This window comes from Diadema setosum, chromosome 14, assembly GCF_964275005.1.
Source record: "Diadema setosum chromosome 14, eeDiaSeto1, whole genome shotgun sequence".
NCBI lineage: Eukaryota > Metazoa > Echinodermata > Echinoidea > Diadematoida > Diadematidae > Diadema > Diadema setosum.
Window position 1 is genome coordinate 33,591,157 of NC_092698.1, and position 21,114 is coordinate 33,612,270.

Below are 21,114 nucleotides of genomic sequence, written 5' to 3' on the forward strand. Positions count from 1 at the left end.
GTTATTTTAGACCAAAATCTAAGAAGTAACACATCCAACAATTTTTTTTTTTTTTGTCTGAGCTTAACCCGTAAAGGAGTTCTCAGTCACCTGCATTCACCGAGATTATCATGTTAATCTTTGTTTCATCTGCAGCGAACACATGCTAAAGTTCCCCTCCATGACATCATACCACCGGATGATCGTCCACCGTGTTGCCGCCTACTTTGGCCTTGACCACAACGTTGACCAATCAGGGAAAGCAGTGGTTGTGAACAAAACGCCAAATACAAGAATGTGAGTTGCACCGTGGAGAGGCATTCTTGTCTTGGCTCGCCATTCAGGCCGTCGTTGCTTTCATTCTCTGTCAATACATTTAGCCAAAATGTATTCATACCATACCTCAGGATTTCCAGTTGGTGAGACTTAACAAGCCTGTGGCACAGAACAGAAAAGCTATGCCCATTTGACAACCCTTGGATGTAAATATGTTTTTCTTTTCCTCCCATTCCACCTCAAAGTCTGTCGCATAAATCTCGTCCCGCCAGGCAATTTGCAGATGGCAGGGGAGATGAATCACAATTATTTTGATAAATCATAAACATTCATCAGAGCGTGGCAGTAAATCTTGCGCGAACATGGAAATGTGTGGCCATGTTACTGATTCTGCACAAATTGCATGTTATCCTAGGCTGCCTGTAAATCAAAAAATACCATCATTTCATATCATTGTGCCAACTAGTAGGGCTTCATCGAGCTGATCAGACTAACGTTTTGCTAATCTGGGGAAATTTGTACCCACTTTGCCAGCTGACACTGTAAATGTCATGGTATTTGAAGTTTGTCAGTATACTTAAACTACAGATGGAATTCTGCAATGAATTATTCCTGTACATTGCAGTTTGTCAACTTATCAATGAGAATTTGATTTCAGTAGTCATGATATGCAATTTATGTAGACCCCAACCATGAAGTATTTGGATGCAAACCTAAATAGGTAAGCATTCCAAATTCTAGAATAGATTTAGGGCACTGTTTCTGTAATCATAGCAATCTAATATTAGAATATGACATTCAACTTGGTGTGTTCAGATTTATGATTGATTTGAATTGATTTTTTTCATGAGAGAACAATGTACAGCAAGGTACCACAGAAGCAGGTTGTATCCTCTTCCATGAGCTCAAACAGCGATTGGTAGTTTTACCTGGATTAAGAAAATCAAGCTTATATTTTGTTGAAATGATTTGACAAAAATACTGTACGAATAATGAAACTTTTGTTTAGAAAATGTGTTGTAATGACAGTCACATTTATTCATCCACCTCAGTATCAAAATGTTGCCTCGTGCAAATACAAACTAGAGCAGATTCATTGGAATAAAGATAAAAGTATGAGTGTAGTGGATTTTAACCAAAACTTAAAGAAATTTTCATCAAACTCCACCAATGTGTACTACTAATGTTTCTGCATTCACTAAATCCACATGTACATTTGAGATAAATTCCCTTTAATAGGGCCAACCTTGTAGATGTTTGTCCTACTTTCCTGGAATTTTCTCTTGTGCATCAGTGACTTCATTTCCATAGTGTGAAATATCTTTTTGTTGTGGGGTCTATTCTTCACTGTTTTTTGTATGACTGCTGTGATAAACGGAGCTGAAATCTCTCGCCCTCTCGTAGACCCGAGCAGAAGTTCAGAGAGCACATCAGAGAGGAGCCAATGGAGAGTACGGCGAAGAAGATCCTGAAGAGAGACAACACGACCAGCTTCGATGACAAGGATGAAGAGGTAGGATGAGTTTGGTTGACCCTTGACCCCTTCGGTAACCTAGGAGGATGGGGGGGGGGGGGGATGGGTTGATATAATACTTTCAGTTCAAATGGTGAAACTTTAACTTCTACCTTGTTGTATGACAGAATTCAGAGTATTTTTCTGATTACCTCTGGAAGAGGCATTATATCAGCAATGTTGGTGCCATTTCATAAAGATGTAGCTCATATACGATATTTGCATGTAAAGACATAAATTCCTTATGTTTGGAAAATGTAACGCGGACACAAACATTTCAGTCATGCGGGGGGGGGGGGGCTCTTTTTCAAAGGTATGAAGGCACAGCGAGTCCCATTACAATGTTTCATTTTGATTGAAAGGTCAATAGAGCATACTTTGAAAGTGTTTTGAAATTATGACTCCCATTGCGAGCAGAAAGTTTATGAATTATGTAATAGCACAACAATATTAAAACATAAAGGAAGAAATGCAAGATGGCACTCTTCTACTTCTCTGAAAGAGAGAGAGAGAGATGATCTCCCCAGATAGAGAAGAAAGCACATGAAGAGTAATCTAATGACAGATATTTGTGAACATTTCAGAGTTTCTGTCAAATTCTAGATTGGGAGAATCATGCAGCCCCCCCCCCCCCCCACCACCACCATAAGAACTGATAATAACAACAGTTAAATGCAACAACAACTAAACAACAACATACTAACAAAAGTAAAGATCTAAAATTTCAGAACAATGGGACAGATCAGCATATGAATGACGCTCTCTCTAAAGTTGAGCATCAAATATAGCACTCAGTCTTGTTGCCGAGTCAGATGATTACATTGCCCATGGATAACTGCTCTTTTCTTTAATTGGATAATCATTTATGCATTTCATTTCAATGCCGTAAAAGACTCTTTCGCATCAAAAGAAGGCTTGCGGGACAAATGTATCTCATATGTTTTTGAGTATTGTTTTGAAGGTGGTATTCACAAGGGAAAATGTTCATGTTTATGAAATTCAAAAAGAGTGAATTGAAATCTGCTGTGGTGCCATGTCAATGTTATGCACAATTTAAAGTCATGACTAGTTTACATTTGTTCAATTTTGCTAAAATCCTACAGTGATGTTTGTTGCATTGTATAATTTTTCTTTATTTTGGAAGTAATGAGCTTGTGCAGGAAACTTTTCTCATGATTCCTGCACAATTTTACCAGTAAAATCTGAGCAGAAAGACTAAAAAGTCTGCAGCATTGCTATTGCTTTCTGGTACCTCTTCCATTACATTCGTGTTTGCCTTTAATCCATATCACACAATTGCAGTGTTGTGTGACTCCACAGAAAAAAAAAAGAAGAAACTCTTTTACTGGTGCATGTCTATGCTGTAGTAATGCAGAGTGTAAATTTGTGCATGGATCATATTTGCTTGTGTTCTTATGTGCTGCATGAATTTCTATCTGCAAAAATCATATGCCATTCAATTTTACAGTCTGTACAAGATTAATGTTGAATTTCAGATGCCTTTTTTGTATGAAATCTGTATATTCCCATGTTTTCAAACTTAGGACATGCTTTCATGAACTCTGGAGATTTCTGTCAGCTACCTATAGCATGTTTTTAATAAAAGAAAAAATGAATAAAGGAGGATTAGCGGACCAAAATTCTCTGCCCAGAGAAGATCGACTTTGAAAGTTTCAATTTGTGTAGAAGGGCCTACATCTCCTTCCACTATTCTTTTTCAGTGTCAAAATGGGGCAGTATTGCTGTTACATAACATATTCCACCACTGATTGTATATGATGAACTTTTCCTCTCCCCCCCCCCCCCACCCCACCCCAGAATGAATGCAGGTTTTGTTCACAATTAGACTGGATAGACTGATTAGCCAGTATAGTCTATTTGTCATGCCAGTAATATATGGGGAAGAAAGATTGACAAGCTTCTTGGCTCAAGCATAGATTTTGTTTTTGTGCTTATTTCTTTTGTTTGTCATATCAAATGACTCATCAAATATTGGCATATGAATGTAAAATGACTGGGTAATTGATGAGATTTGGTACATTGATAGCTTGCCCTTCAGTACCAAGAACTAATATGGTATCTGAGCAAAACATGATTAAGGCATGATTGATTACGACCTTCAAAATTTGCGGTTTAGGTATATTGTGGTGTGCGAAGAATTCAGTTTACATCGCAATGTCACATATGTGAATTTCTTTTTCTGACTTTAAAGAAGGAAAAAAAAAAAGGAAGTGATGTCTGAAATCTCATGCTCACAGAGAATCATTGTGAAGCACACACGACCTTCTCTTGTTCCACTTGGCTGTGCTAAAAGCTGACAGTCATATATAGAAAGCCAAGTGCCCCTCTTACTTCAGAAAATTTTTCAGGAGCCATTTCAACTATGCTTTGTTTTCCCCCCAGATTCAGGTTGCAATGACCTTGGTTGGTGTTTAATTGCATGGCCACTAAATAGTGATGATTCATATCCCTTTCTTGTCCTCTCTCCCTTTTTTTTTTTTTTTTTTTTTTTTTTTTTTTTTTTTACTCAAGTTTGCTTGTTTTTATCATTTGATTTCTCCTTTTCATTTCCGATTTTTTTTTTCCGTTCCATTTTTATTTGTTTTTCTGGATGTGTTCTTATAGGGCCAAGATAAGGGCGATTTAAAAGACGAAAAACGAAGCAAGTCCTTTGAAGAGAGGCATGAGGAGTATGAGAGGGCGAGAGCCAGAATATTTAACCAAGAGGTAACTACGGTACGTTTACGCTAGATCCGTGTCAAACAGTATGCCTGTCACACGTTCACAGACCCTGTGCAGAGAATTTCACTTGTAATGTCTAATATCCGACTTTACGGTAGTGGTGCCCCTTTGTCAGTTTGTCAATTTGTCTGTCAAGATTTCACTCATCATGGGAACACATAAACCTCTTTGTCTGATTAGAAATCAGGACAAATAGAAAGATTTAACTCCAGTTCCCATTTCAATCAAATCATTCCAGCACATGCTAGGAATCATTCGTGCCTGAAGACACATATGTGATGATAGTCTTGTGGCCCTGTCAGGGTACAGGCATTTTGATTGACCCATGTACTCTGCTACCCCTGTTAATCCTATGAGAAAATGTCTTTACACTTTCAGAGGCCTTTGCAGAATTTTGCCTTGAACTTGTGATATCTCTGTGCCATAAGCTTTGGTGTTTTGAGTAATGTGCACGTCGTGTCTTGAGGTTAAATGTCACAACTTTTGCCTGTTCTGTGTGTGTATGTAACCATCATACCTTTGTATCAATTGTCAAGTCGGTATTATTGCAGTTTAAATGGTGTTGGCATCGCATGTCATGTGGCAACCACTCTATTAGTGCAAGCATGTACCACTATCCACATGTCTGGAGCTCCACTCGCAACCATTTGTTGACTTTGTGTGAGTGCAGTTGTCACCAGCATGCCCAACATTTGGCATAGGGTGTTGCGTATTTGCATATATGTCATCTGTCAACCAATCACAGAATATATAAGTCTTAGGAATGTTAACATGTATGCTTTAAAGTAGTACCCACTCTACATCTACACTATAGTGTTACTACTGTTTGGAAAAGGGAGGCTTGTCCTAGCTACTGATAAGACAGTAAATCTGCGTATATGTTGTTACGAAAGAGGCTGTAATGTTGTTCCCCTCTCTGTGACCGCCTTGCAGGAGTGCCTGACAGTGGAACCACCTCCCAGTCGACCAAAGAGTATCCTGCAGGCCACCAGCCGGCAGAACAGTGGCACGTCCGACGACTCCTCCTCCTCCCACTGGCAGAAGGACCGGCCGTGGAGCAGCGTGGACTCCAGCGGGTCCGAGCGGCCGTCCATCCCAGCGGTCACCAAGGCCAGCAGCTTCGCCGGCAGCCTGTCCCACAAGCTGCTGCTGCGGAATGACAGCAGCGCCAGCAGCCGGAGTAGCTCCAGCCTCGGCAGCCGCGGAAGCCTGGGCAAGCTGCACCCCATGGGTGAGTGAGTGAAAGGAGAGAACCTGCGTGACAAGGGGCAGGGCTAAACTGCCTTCCAAGACCCAAGTTGTATCCTTCAGGCACTGGTGCTGCTCTGATACTGTCATCAAACGAAACTTTTGTCGACACTTGTACTGTATGTCCATTTTTATGTATAGCGTCAGAAGGTCCTTACTGTCAGCTGCAAAACTTGTGTGCAGTGTTCTGTTTGTTTTCCTGTTACTGTACAATCTGTTATTTTTGCACACAGATATTTTCTTGAATTAGAAGGTCACAGAAATTTCCGCAAGATGTTTTCATTTTGATTTGAAACTGAGGGTATCATAAGTGCATGCAACTTTTCCTGTGTACGTGGCAATAGTTTTGTGTGCTGTTAAATATGCAGCCCAACAGAGATTCGCAAAACTTGAGAAAATCAAATCCTCGCAAAAATAACAGCTTTTAAAGTATTTCTTTCCACTTGCTCCCCCACCCTGAATGATAAATAAGTGTGCACAGATGATTTTGTCAAGAAACTAAAATCAAACTAAATAGCAGTACCTTTATCTGTCTGCAGGACAGAGCACTTTTTCAGAAACTGAGAGAATATGTTTTACAGAAAAAAAAAATGTAACAGAGTTTTGTGCAGTAAAATGTCAGCATCGCATATCGTAAGTCATTTGCCATGTGTGGCACTGCTGATTTGAGAGACTTGTTGGAGATGTAATGTATTATGATATATTTGCTGTCATACTCTCTGGTGTGCTTTGTTCACAGACTCAGTGGACCGTGGTGCCACAAGCCCCCATGGCCAAGTGCGGAGCTTTGTCTCCCCTTATCCCCCCTACCAGCCCACTCTGGGCCCCATTAGCCAGGCCCCTGCCCCCTCTCAGCTGCAGCAGCAGCCGCCCCTGCCCTACTCCTCCCAGCCTTCCCTCCAGCAGGGCCCGCAGGTCACGTGGACCAGTGCATTCCCCCTCAGCGTCGGGGCCCAGGCCTACCAGACCCAGCCGCAGCTGCTGCCCCTGGCCACCCAGCAGCAACAGCAGCAGCAACAGCAGCAGCAGCAACAACAGCAGCAGCAGCAACAACAGCACCAGGGCCAGAGTGGGCAGCCTCACACGCACGCTGGGGTACCCCTCATTGTACAGCAGGGTGCACTGCCACAACATGCGGGACCTGGCATCGGCCAGCCAGTTCTGTTTGCTACATCCAATATAGAGAGTGTTCCTCCTGGCAGCGTGATCATCAACCCACAGACTGGTGAGAATGGTGTAGCTATGTGTAACAAAGAGCACTGCTCATAGATGATTTCCTGATAACAGATGAGCAGACTGGTGAGGATTGTGTAGCATTGTCTTGAGATAACTTTCAGGATTCTTTGAATTTGAAGAGCAGTGCTTAACATGATAGGGAAAATGTAAGAAAAAATATTATATTGTTGCGATATGACTTGGCTTCCAGCCACATTTATTTCCGACATCGTTTCTCTTGTGTGTGCATGTGTTTGTGTGTGTATGTGTTTATGTTTGTTGTTGTTGTTGTTGTGGGACACATTTTACCAAGAAAAAGTACAAGTACATGATGTCACCATGCTCTGAGATACAATTTCTTAATGGTTTTAAATATTCTTGATGTTGGCAGACTAGTTATATGACTGTATTCAGGGCTTGGCAATTAACCCTTTTCTTTGGTGTCCCATTTTGCCAACTAAAATCCTTGAATTTAAAATTCTGGTGACCTGACAGTGTAGTGTGACAGTTGTAGTGGTCCAAAATATATGGAAATGTAAAGATTCATATAAAATTTTAGCTACCTGACTGGACCACGAAAAGACAATGTTTTGAAAAACGTGGCCCACCATCAATTTTTAGTGGCCCCAGGCCATTGGGCCACTGCTAATGTTGCGCCTTGCTGTATTTTTTGCTCTGTGCCAATCTGAGTAGTTATTATCATTTTCGTTGTGTTTGATGATAAGTAGCGTACTTGAAAGAGTAGAAAGAGAATGATACAACTTAAAATATTTTCCTCAGTAGGATTGAAAGGGTAGAGATTTTCTTTTGCAAGCAATTTTGTCAAATCAAGTAGATTGCATCTCAAGAAGGCATTTAATAGATCTCTGAAGATGATGAAGATTCGAGTCTCACATGGATCTCACGACATATGTTCCTTGTATCTTTTCTTTTTTTACTAGGCACTCCATTCCTAAACCAAGATGGCTCACCCATGGTGGTCCATTCTCCACCCAACTCTCAGACGCCCTCGTCCAATCAGCTGCAGCCCAGCGTGTCGGGACACGCCCTCTCAACTCAGACCGCCCAGCAGTTGGCCAATCAGCAGCAGCTTGGCAGCCAGCCGAGCTTAGCGCAGCACAGTCAGGCAATAGTGAGTAGTGCTTTGATTGCAGTCTCCCCATACAGGAAATCAAAGTTTCCAGGTTGTATTAGAATTACATGTGCCTTCAAGTTTAGATATTCATGTTAAAGGGATGATTTTGAGTAGAATACTTGTATTGTAAATCAAATTGGGAAACCAAGAAAATCAATTGAAACCTATTTGCATCAAGTAGTGATATCTTTTTGCATTTGTTTGTGGGTTTTTTTTTTTCTTCAAAATGATGAGTGTAGCATGTTGGCACTGCAGTATCAAATTCATCTATAATGACCATGATACTGATTTATATCAACAAAAAAATAAATGAATTTATAGGTTACATACCATCTTGTGATGTAGAAATGGTGGGACTGGTGTTAGGAAAGGTAGTCTGTTTATGGTGATATTTGGAAGTCATGTCAGAGAAAGAATGGAGATGGACATTTACAAGGAGTAAATCACACAATATGTAGTATTATGTACACTTTGTTGGCTTGTAAAGTAATCAGGGCAAAAAGGAAGTATCTCCATGATTGTAACTTCCTCACCTGTGATATTGGTCAGATTGTTTAATACTGAAACTCCCTGTAGGAGTGATATTGGTGAGAATGAGGAAATTCTGCCCTGGCCCACATCTCCTCCTCACTAACCAACTTTGACTCATAAACCAGGTCTCGTCATCCAATCACCCCACCCTCGGGGGCTTTGGCCAGCCCCTGGGCGGGGCGGCGGGGGGTAGTCCGCTGGGCTACGGACAGAGCCCGGCCCAGGGTTCGATCCACTCCACGTATCAGGGCCAGCACCAGCACCAGCAGCAGCCACAGACTGTCATGGTCCAACACCAGCACTCTGGGGTAGGGGCTTCCCCTCCGGTAGCTAGCTAGCTCCTGCTACCTAGCCTCGCTGTGTCAGTCTTGTCTTGTAGTTGTAGTTGTAGTTACAGCTGCAAAAGCCACGCTCAAACTTTGCATTTTAGTATCCAACCATGGTCGAGTTGTGTATGTTTGTGTTGAAAGCCTGGTGCAACAATTAGCTGGCTGTTTTGAAAGTAGTACTGCTTTCTGGTTTCTTGTAGCACTGTGTCGATCATGTTGTGTAGTCAAAGAGCAGTCGCTGGTGAAGTGTACTGGTAGTTAGATCTATGTACATCAGAACTTTTCTCAGTATCTGCACAAAAACCTGTCCTTTGCTCTACTTTGCTGGATTTATCCTAGAAATGCTGCAGTTTTGCTTGTGAGAAACCCAGGCTGGGTTGTTTTGATACTTCCATATGCTACATAGACTTCTCTGTGTAACACATAGCCCGATTTTTATGTGTATGCAGTGGAGTCCAGTCCAGTCCAGTTGTCTATGTGCTATGGAATCCCAATTTAAGCTGTTTGTATGCTGTAGATCCTACATTAAATTCCAGAGACACTGCAGACCTAACCCATCCCTCTCCCCCTTGTGGAATCATATGTAAGTGGCACTCAGTAAATCCTATGTTTATTGTTTGTATCATTTTTAAAGTACCAAGTTAAGATTTCTTGATGCTATATAGTCTCAAATTGTCATGAGATGTATATTTGCTGCATATTCCTAGGCTGTACAGTCTACATCCTGTAGAGTGTGAAGTTGACCTACCTGTATGCTTTGAATCCCCATTATTTGTCTATATCATATGGAATCCCAAGTGTTGATGGGTAAATCTTGGGGGGGAGGGGGGGGGGGGTTCCCCACTGTCAATCCTTCAGTTTCCCTGTGCTGTGGAATCCAATTAATGTTTCTGTATTCTATGGTCCTGTATGTTCTGTATATTGAGGCTGTTTTGAGTCCTAGCAGAGGTCTGCCAAGACTGTGAATTGGCAGTTGATTCATGTGGAAGCGTTGAGATGATAAACCAGGGCTGCACACTAACCCATTTTCTCTGCCGGTCCAACCTGTCTCTGTCGGACCGGTAAATGCCCCGTTTTACCATTTTTTACCGGTCCGAACAGAAAATTTACCGGTCAACAACGACAACCTAAAAAAACATTAAATGACTTGCAAACTTATTTTCTTGTTTTTTATGGACGTACCCCCTTACCCATGTACATTTTACAAATTGATAGTTTTTTTTTAAACTTGCATTATTTATTGCACAAGAAATTTAAAAAAAGATAGGAAAAAATAGAATGTTTGTTTGTGAATTACAGTGTAAAATGATAATGAACAAAATCAGATTGTATCAAATGCGTTTGTGACTTTTTCTAAACATCGGCGCACGAACTTGCTGCGTAACCTGCTCTTGGTGGTCAGTTGGATTGCGACGATTTAATGAATTATTTTAGCTGTGATATTTTCTGATGCACGCGCTTCAAGGGGTTCTTTATTTTTCTCCCGATAATCTATTCGCATTGTGCATGCGTTCTTGAAAGGTACACGACATGCAGGGCCGAATTCGCAATCCTTTTTGCGCCCATTTCCACCTCAAATATTAGCGGGATTGTGACGATTTCATAAATTACTTCGGCTGTAATATTTTCAGATGCAAGCGCCAAAAGAGGTTGAAAATGTGTCCTTTATCTTTCCCGATAAACTCTTCGAATTTCGTAAGTGCGTTCTTATAAAAAGATGCACCACATGGCCGAATTCTGATACTTTTTGCGCCTATTTCTACCTCAAATATCAGCGGGATTGTGACGATTTCATAAATTACTTCGGCTGTAATCTTTTATGATGCAAGCGCCAAAAGAGGTTGAAAATGTGTCCTTTATTTTTCTCGATAAACTCTTCGAATTTCGTAAGTGCGTTCTTAAAAAGATGCACCACATGGCCGAATTCATGATATTTTTTGCGCCTATTTCTACCTCAAATATCAGCGGAATTGTGGCGATTTCATGAATTACTTCGGATGTAACTTTTTGTGATGCACGCACCGGCGAGAATGGTTGAAAATGCGTTCTTTATTTTTCTCCCCATAATCTCTTCGCATTTCGTACATGCGTTCTTGAAAGGTATACGACACGGCAGAATTCACGATCCTTTTTGCGCCTATTTCTACCTAAAATATCAGCGGGATTGCGATGATTTTATGAATAACTTCGGCTGTAATCTTTTATGATAACGCGCCAAAATGGGTTGAAAATATGTCCTTTATTTTTCCCGGATAAACTCTTCGCATTTCGTACATGCGTGCTTAAAAGATATATGACACGGCCAAAAATCATGATTCTTTTTGCGCCTATTGTTTCCTCAAACTTCAACGGGATTGCGATGATTTCATGAATATTCGGCTGTAATCTTTATGATGCACGGGCCAAAAGAGGTTGAAAATGTGTCCTGTATTTTTCTCCCAATAATCTCTTCGCATTTCGTACATGCGTATACGACACGGCTGAATTCACGATCCTTTTATCGCCTATTTCTACATTAAATATCAGCCGAATTGTGGCGATTTCGTGAATTACTTCTGATGTAATCTTTTGTGATGCACGCACCAACTAGAATGGTTGAAAATGCGTTCTTTATTTTTCTCCCCATAATTTCTTCGCATTCCGTACATGCGTTCTTGAAAGGTATACGACACGGCCGAATTCACGATCCTTTTTGCGTCTATTTCTACCTGAAATATCAGCGGGATTGCGATGATTTCATGTATGACTTCGGATGCAATCTTTTATGATACACGCGCCAAAAGGGGTTGAAAATGTGTCCTTTATTTTTCCCCGATAAACTCTTCGCATTTCGTAAATGCGTTCTTAAAAGATACACGACACGGCCAAAAATCATGATTCTTTTGCACCTGTATCGTTTCCTCAAACTTCAACGGGATTGCGATGATTTTATGAATTATTATTCGGCTCTAATCTTTATGATGCACGGGCCAAAAGGGTTTGAAAATGTGTCCTGTATTTTTCACCCAATAATCACTTCGCATTGCGTACATGCCTATACGTCACGGCCGAATTCACGATCCTTTTAGCGCCTATTTCTATACAAATATCAGCGGGATTGCGATATGTCATTAATTATTTCGGCTGAAATCTTTTGTGATACATTCACCAGAAGGGTTGAAAATGCGTTCTTTATTTTTCTCCCGATAATTTCTTCGCATTTGTGCATGCGTTTTCAATTATACATTGCATGCAGGGCCGAATTCGATATTTTTTTGCGCCTATTATTGTTTACTCAAATTCCAACGGGATTGCGAAATTTTCATGAATTACTATTCGGCTGTAATCTATATGATGCAAGCGCCAAAGGGGTGAAAATGTGTCCTTTATTTTTCTCCCGCTAATCTTTTCCCATTTCGTACATGCGTTCTTAAAAGGTATACGACACGGCCGAATTCACAATCCTTTTTGCGCCTATTTCTACCTCAAATATTAGCGGGATTGTGGCGATTTCATGAATTACTTCAGATGTAATTTTTTATGATGCACGCACCAGAAGGGTAAAATGTGTTTTTTATTTTTCTCCCGATAATCTCGTCGCATTTGTGCATGCGTTTTTGATAACCAACACGGCATGCAGGACTGAATTCAAGATTCTTTTTGCGCCTATTATTTCCTCAAATTTCAACGGGATTGCGTTGATTTCATGAATTGTTATTCGGCTGTAATCTTTTATGATGCACTCACCAAAATGTGTCCTTTATTTATTTTTTTTTTTCTCCTCTATAATCCCTTCGCATTTCGTACATAAGCTTTTGAAAGATACGACGCGGCCGGTCGAATTCATGATCCTTTTTGGGACGATTTCTACCTCAAATATGTAAGCGGGACTGCCATGATTTCATGATTTTTCTTTCCTCCCTAGTTTTATCTATTCACATTTTGTGCATGCGTTCTTAAAAAGTACACGGAAGAGCCGATTTCGTGATCCTTTTTGCGCCTATCTTCATTATGTGACCATTCTGAGAGAATGAAAATATTCATTTGTGAAATGACTGTGTAAAATGAAAATGAATGCAATCAGATCCATTTACTGTATCGCTGAATATCGAGTGTGTTTTTACTTTTTCTAAAAATCGACACAAGTAAATTAGTTCTAACATAACTGCCACGCTGCTGCGAAGCCGGGATCGGATCGATCTTGCGTTAAAAAAATCATGAGTAAAATGACCCAGAAATGCGTGCGCTTCTATCAATGCTTGTCTGGCATGACCGCCGATCGCAAGCAAACGAAAAGCAGTTACACTGCATGGCAGTGCGTGAGCAGCGCCAAATGCGCAAGCGAGGGCGAATAACTGGTCGACTGCTAGTGCTCAAAACTAATGTATGTTTACTGTACAAAGTGCACCGGTAAACAAACGAAAACTTGCGTAAAACTTGTTGAACAGCGCGATATCTTGCATTCTGTTTCTCCCTGATCGGGGCTGCTCTTTTTCTTTCTACTGACCCCACCAATGCTTTTTTTTTTACTGGTCATGTCGGACCGGTAACTTGTGGATTTCCTGAAAAGTTACCGGTCCGACAGTGACTTTTACCGGTCTTTGACCGTCGGACCGGCGCCAGTGTGCAGCCCTGGATAAACACAAGTTGTAGGTTGATGAACTGCAGTCATTTTGGTTTAGGTGGAGTTGAGATGCTCTCTCTAAGGTAGATTCTTTAGAAGAGCAGAATATGTGTCATAGAATCCTAGTTAGCTCTGTAATGTCTGTTTAGCATTCATGCTCTTTTCTGTTCATGTTCTCCCCCCCCCCCTTGTAGCCTGCCAGTGCTACACTGTATATCCGTATAACTTCAGCTGCAAAGAATTGATATATTTATATTCTTCTCTTCTCCACTTAAATCATTTAGTACATCACAATGCCTATCTGTGTGGTTGTCATGACTATTGTATATGATATGTTTTTTTTTTTGTTTTTGTTTTTTTTTTTGGGGGGGGGGTATTTTTATTGTCCCATATTTGGCGCATTGGGTGCTAATTGTGAATTAAACAACACAAAGAATATTTATTCTGATACTGACATAAATTTGACATGCATGCATACATTTCTCCATTCATTACTGTACTTCACGATTGTGAATTTGACCACTCACAAAATTGTCAAAAAGTCCCAATTCGCACAAAATTTGACTCGGTGAATAAATGGCGTGTACAGAATGATGTAGTTACAGTATATGGACATTTGCATGTTACATATAGACTTACTGCTAAAGATCCGTAAGACCCACCATATACATGGTCTTGATTGCTTTATATTGCTGGACACATAACCTTCAGACTGTCTCACCAATTTTCTTTGAGATTGTCACTGGATTGAATGACTTATGACCTCATGTGACAGCTTCCATGTGCTGTAACATGAAGAGCGGCTGTGTACACAAGCATGAAATTCATAATAGTGGTATTGTTTTGTAGCATGCTGTCTTTGTTTTGTTTCTTGTATTATTTTTTTCATATGTTAACTCTTCTTTTTATCAGTACCATACATGTAGTCCTTTATCAATTGATCATTACTTATTTTATGTGGGTCTTTTTTTCATAATCCATATTTTCTCATTAATGCAAATCAAGGCATATGGATGAAAGCTAAACATTTGAGTCCTGACCAGTGTTTGCTTGTATTTGCTTGAATTTTTATTCAATCTCAAAATAATTGCTCCTGCTGTTTGACAACACATTGAAGCACAATCATTCACAAAATTCTTTGACAATTGATTTTCAGTAATATACAGTTTTGCTGGGTATGTGGAAGTAGCATAGCGTCTGTAAGCCACATCCAAATTTTCAAATTTGCATTATATGTGATTCGCTCTGTAGGTAAAAATGTATCACTCAAATCATTGTTTTGATAGTCCCCCCCCCCCCCCCCCCCCAGTACATTTGTAAGTGACGTTTGGGGGTTGTGTTTGTTCATTTGTTTGTGCAGGAGTATGCTGATCTGAGCAGCCAACTACAGGGTCTGGCACTGACTAGGCAGATCTCAGGTGGGGAATCAGAGCCCATTCCTGGGGGTGTAGGGAGCAGCCACCAGCCACTACCACTCTCCCACCACCAGCAGCCACATCACCAGCCGCCTGGAGGGGCTCAGCAGCCCCCTTCGCAACCTCCCCAGCTGCCCCACCCACACCCCCAGCAGCACCCGCCCCTGCTGCAGCTCCAGACACAGCAGGGCATGAACCAGCCGTACATGATCCGCCAGCTGTCCGGAGGACATGGAGGGTCAGGAGGGGGTGCAGGGCTACCCCCATCCCCGCAGGGCATACTCCCCCATGGCCCTGCATCCCAAGCCCCGGCCCCTCATCAAGCTCCGCAGCAACAAGGGGTGGGGCAACAACCAGGCATTCCTCAAACACATCAGCAGGTGCGGATAAAAATTTGTTTTAAGTTGTGCTGATAGCATGCATGTACCTTGTCCTATTATGTTGTTTGAAATGTGGTGTATGCATATATTGCATGTAAATTGTGTCATCATATCAACAAAACAATCGATTAAAGTATTACTTTCTTTGATAAGCAGTATCTCTTATGTGGGCCAAATGACAGTATCCTACAATCCTACAATGTATGTCTATTGGTAAAGGAAAAAATAGCTGCAGGTAGTTCTTAGTAGCCCTCTAAAACGTGCTTGTTAGTAAAAAGGAGCCATGAATAGTAAACTTATCAGTTTGCATAGAATATCAGAAAATGGACCTCCTTATCAGGAATATTTGATGTTTTGTTTCATGAGGATCTCTACCCTACACAACTTGACTGCACTGTGGATTTGAATGGTCGATTCCTTTTGTCATTGTCCGACAGCCAGTTGGAATATTCTGCTGTATTCTCCTCCCCTGCTGGTCAATATCTTTATGCTCTTTGTTGATATCGTCAGGTGTTGTACAGTGGTCAGCCTCAACCTGCAGCCTACAGAGCAGCCACACCCTCTGCCCTCTACAGCCCCCAAGCCGTCCAAGGTGTGCCCCCATCCCAGCCCCATCCCCAGCAGCCTGCACCCACAAGCCAGCCTCCCCAATTAGTGCAGTCAGCTGGCGGTGTCTTATATCCCTCCAACCAACAGGGAGCAGTCAGCACACCGCAGGGCTACTACTCCACCCAGGGGTTCCCCGGGATGGGGGTGATGTCCCCCCAGCAGCCTCCCGGTCAGCAGCCCGGCCAGCCCCAGATTGTGTACCAAGCCCCCATGGACCAGACTTCCTCCACCTCCCATCAGAGTGTACCAGTACTCTACCAGTCCCAACTGCCCCAGGGCGGGAGTACCTCTCACTATGGCCCCACCCTGGCTAGCCCCGGGGAAGTGCCAAGGTCTACCTCACCCAGCTCCCAGTCCATCCACAGCATACCTATGACAGTTGTCAGCCAACAGCAGCAGCAGCAACAACAACAGCAGCTTCTAGGACAGGGACCAGGGCTCCTGGGCAGCCAGCGGCCACAGTCCCCACAGTTTTTGGGGCCAGGTGTGTCCTACTCTCAGTCTGTGCCTTGCACTGGTCCAGGCAGTGTAGCAGGGGCCCCGGGCATGGTGCCCCAGACCATGATGGGCTACAATCCCATGCACCAGCGGAGAGGGCACGGGCTGGACCAGCAACACGGGGCCAGGCCAAGGGAATTCTACGGTCCAGGCCTTGGGATGGGTGTCGGTATGCTACCTCAGGGGCTACACAGCCCAGGAACATCACCATCACAGAGTCCTGGACCACAACTCCAAAGACCTGGCAGTCAAGACAAAGGTTGGTGCTGAATGATGTTTCTGCTTCTATCCTAGCTCGTCTGCACTCCTTTCACTCTATGCTTTTACCCTCTTGTGGCTCTGTTTCCATAAGCAAAGATTTCCCTGTCCAAAAGAAGCTATTGAGAATATGGCTATATCATTCTGCCTATCAATGCATGGAGGGTTAAAGGTAGGGGATACCTTTTACAGACCTCCCAAAATGCAGCAAAACATTAAATAATGAACCTCAGGGGACTTTTTTAGGCCACTGCTGAGAAATGTGGAAGTCAACAGTTATCTACAATTTGAATAATGCACAAAACTCAACTACTCAGTAGTTCTGTGTGTCAGCCACACTTAAGCCTTTTTGTTGCAGTCTTCTGTATTTTTTATCTATAAACACAAATCTAAAAGTGTAAGAGCCGATGTAATAACATATAGAGTGTGTGGCAAGAATGTATACATAAAAATGTTTGTAAGTTTTGATGAACTTTCTTCACAAAATATACATGATGGACGCACATGCAGTGCATAGGTCTGCAAAGGTAGCCTAGTAATGTACTGGAATTTACGGTGAGCCCCCAAAAAAAAATTCAATTCAAAATCTAACGGTCAATAAAAATGTACTAAATGTTACCTTCCACTTTCAATACTTTCTTTATGGGAGTTTCTAAAATGATACTCTCTTCAACATACCACTGTATTTATACAACTCTTCATTTAAGGCATGCAAATGGGATTCCCTACCTTTAAGTTAATGCATGTAGCATACATTCCCTTGTCCATATCACAATCACATCAAATTTTCCATCAAATATGAATAGCTGTGCACCCAATAAAACTTTGCAATGTGTATATCAAGGAATGAAACAGTCACTTAGGCATTTGGATTCTATGTAAATCACGTAATATGTAGATATTGATCTGAAATTGACAGGATATCATGTCATGACTCCTGAAGTCAAGATGAAGGATGAACATAAGGGATTGATTTTGATGATGTTATTATTATTACCTCCTCACACAGGGATGAGGCCTTCATTAAAGTCAACCAAACAGTCCAAAGCACCGAGGAGACAGCGCAAGGTGCAAGGGGACAGCCTAGTCGTATCAGAGAGTCCGGAGAGCCACGGTAAGACATAGGACACCAGGAACTAGCAAAGGAAATAAAAGACTTATTATTATGGGCCTACTGTAAAGCAAGATATTTTTCGCAGCATAATTTTTGCAAATTGGAGCCAACTGTCTTGTTCATGGCATGAATTTTTCGCAAATTGCCATTGGCATTCAATGCATACAGTGTTGACAAGAACTTTCATGTGCATTCTAATTTTGCAAATCTTGACTCTCACAAAATTTGCAGTATTAAAATGCATGTAAACATTTCTGGTCTTACATTATCCTAGAGGACATTGATATCCACATAGTTGTAAGGCAGTGTAGGAGTCCAAGAAGTGAAAAGATTAATTGATCAATCGATTGTTGCATAATTTATTTCATTTCTTGATTCTTGCTTAACGTTTGCCCTGAAGAATGCTAGATGATAAGTTGAATGTTCTGTAAATGATTAAAGGAACATTGCAACTCTCATTTATGAGCAGGATTGCAGTGGATTGTTTAGATGCTGCGTGAACATGATAGAAGTAAAATTATCTACAGTTGGATTTTCTCAGCTTCTGCAGTATCATGCCCACTTCAAAAAACCGAGTTACTTTTAATTTTGTGGCAGAAACACCTATTAAAAACCAATAATCATGACAATTTCAGAATATACAAACAGTGATGGATTTAGCAGACACAAACACTATGGATATCATTTGGAAGAAGTGTTAATCATTCTGCCATTAACCCATTCAATGTATCAAAAAACAATCAGAAATCTGGTCAATTTGAAGTTGATTACAGATGGTGGCATACCATTCAAGAGACCAGTGGTATATAGGAAACTGTCTGAATTTCATTTGTGCTATTCAAAGGTATAAGTATTATGAATGATACACTCATAGCTCGTCTGAAAATGAACAGCAAGTGCAACAGTGTACTCCTTCTTCCTTTGCCTTTGTAGGGTCCGAGATAGTGGAGGTATGTGCCATGTCCACCGAGACCACCTGTGGTAGCCTTCTGACCCACCTGGACGATCTCCTACGCCTCGGGGTGGACCTGCAGTGGCTCTCCAACCACAGCCCACTCTCTCAGGCCCTCAGCTCGGGCCAGGTGGACAAGTCGGAGCAGTCCTCCAACTACATGGTGCTGGCAGTGTTCCCGAACAGCGATATGGCGCAAAGCGCCCTCTCGAGGCACGTGAATGCCAGCTACTTCCTCCGGACGCCGGAGCGGGACTTCTCGGGGCGATTATCTCTGGCCTCCTCCTCCTCCTCCTCCTCCTCCCCCTTGCCTCCTATATCATAACCGCAACCCTCTGTGCATGCATAGGACATTTACATACCATAGTAAAATGATATTACAAAAGTTGTTTAGTTGTCGTTGTTTTTTCCTCTTCACTGTGTGTGTGTAATTTTCTTATCCAGGTTCCATCCATAGTTTGAATAGGTGCCAGTGGCAACTGGTGAACGTGAAACCAGCTTCCCTGGCCTCTAGAAATTCTGGTAACTTTAATTCTTCTCACAAACGGATGTTAGTCTCTTCTCTAGGTTCTGGAGGGGTCCAAGAAATCGCTAATGTTAAATTTTAAACTGGAGCAGCTTGTATCCCTTGTTTGGTCAAACATCAAGTGGTATCTTCTCCCTGGCCAACTCGTCGCTGGAATTTTTTCTGCATGGTGAACTAAATTTCACAGCTGTGATATTCCTGAAATACTGTAGTTCTTTTAGCCATTTCCCAATGTGATATTTACATTAAGGGATATTGCTGAGGAGAAGCTTTGCCAAATTAATGAGGTAACGTGTGACCAAACAATATTGACTTCAGGGGGGTGCTCCATTTTTAACTTTGTATAGTGCGGCCTTCTTCCTTGAATTAATGCCGTAACAACTTTGCAGACGTAATAGTAGGGGAAAACAATACCACGCACACAACCATCTGAAATGGCTGAATATGGGTTTTGTACTTTTTTATTAGAAGGGTAAAATGCTGTTAAATGGTTGGCTGCCATGATTATGTGTTGTTGCCAGCACTCCTCCCAGAGACATAGAGTAACTACACAGCTGTGTTGCCTAAAATACACTCACACACACATGTACTGATATAATGTAGGAATGAACTTTTGTTGGTAAGCAGGAGACCTTGTGTTTGTACAAATCGTCATTTGGTTCATGACCATTTTTCATGCATCCTTAAACCCATCATGTGTAACGTGCCTCTTTGATAGCCCTATTCTCTCTTCTTATTTCATCTTTTATTTTTTTCCCTGGAGATTTCTAAAAACTGACGCGTATCTTTCTCTGACTGTGATTAAAGATTGAAGGTTTGACTCTACGCTCTGAATTGTTTGGTATCTGAGACTGTCGGAGCGAACATGTATCTGGCTTGTTTTTCACTGCCTACTCTTGTATAGAAACAAGCATCGCCTATCACTGGACTGAACTTATCAAGTTGCAATACTCATTCTTGTACGTTGGAAAACAGTAGACATTGCTGTAAATTAGTGATGGTACAGTGTAACGATCTGCTTACTCGGTTAGTTTGGTATTCATGTCAAAGTTTGTGTTGTATTTCTTTAGTATGAAGCACACAGTAAATAACATGGAGTCAACGCACATCACTTAGTTGCACGGTACAGTGCGCACACAGGATCGTCTTACGGTCATCACGTCAGCAACGTGCAAGTCACCGTAGTCACACTGACTTCCACCTGGTAGATAGCGGAAGAGTTGTGAAATCGTTGTGTGCGATGAAATGTTAGCAGTGTTTTCCAAGTGCAACGGGGCGAATGAATTGAACCACACATAAGAAGGAGAAATGCATTTGTTACTGTAAAGAACACGAAGGCTCTTTCTTACATACAGGCGTCTGTTATCATGGGTGATGCCTCTTACCATTTGTAAGCTAATGGGCATCCATGGAATTTGGATTACAGAGCGATTCATGGATATCCCACAAGAAGCAACTAGAACATACGCATCTGTGTAAAAGGAGAGGAAAAAAGAAGTAGCTTATAAATTAGCAGATATTACTCTAATATTCTATAAAACAATTTGTCAGTGAAGGAGAACACACTTAAGAGATGAAATATAAGATGTAAATCTATATTTTAAGAGACATAGGATCTACATATACTGGAGGTAGTAAGACAGTGTAGTTCACAGTGAATTTGTGTACATGTGTTCTATGTTTGGAGTTTTTAAGTGTTCAAATAGAATAAGTAAAAGAGAGTAATTGTTACTATATATATATCATCAAGTGCCAATAAAGTACAGACTTATAAGATATGCTTGCTTTATA

General features: G+C 41.5%; 1 protein-coding gene across 1 annotated transcript in view; it reads left to right on the forward strand.

Annotated features, from left to right (window-relative positions):
- The window catches only part of LOC140237584 (uncharacterized), a 109,147-nt gene extending 90,025 nt beyond the window's left edge, over positions 1 to 19,122 (forward strand). Inside the window, exons 8-18 of the mRNA XM_072317518.1 lie at positions 136 to 276; positions 1,660 to 1,768; positions 4,394 to 4,495; positions 5,444 to 5,741; positions 6,498 to 6,983; positions 7,915 to 8,105; positions 8,765 to 8,947; positions 14,932 to 15,366; positions 15,877 to 16,732; positions 17,741 to 17,845; positions 18,779 to 19,122. Of these exons, the coding sequence (XP_072173619.1) occupies positions 136 to 276; positions 1,660 to 1,768; positions 4,394 to 4,495; positions 5,444 to 5,741; positions 6,498 to 6,983; positions 7,915 to 8,105; positions 8,765 to 8,947; positions 14,932 to 15,366; positions 15,877 to 16,732; positions 17,741 to 17,845; positions 18,779 to 19,122 (3,250 nt within the window). The remainder of the gene's footprint in view (positions 1 to 135; positions 277 to 1,659; positions 1,769 to 4,393; positions 4,496 to 5,443; positions 5,742 to 6,497; positions 6,984 to 7,914; positions 8,106 to 8,764; positions 8,948 to 14,931; positions 15,367 to 15,876; positions 16,733 to 17,740; positions 17,846 to 18,778) is intronic.
- Positions 19,123 to 21,114: the final 1,992 nt, after the last annotated feature.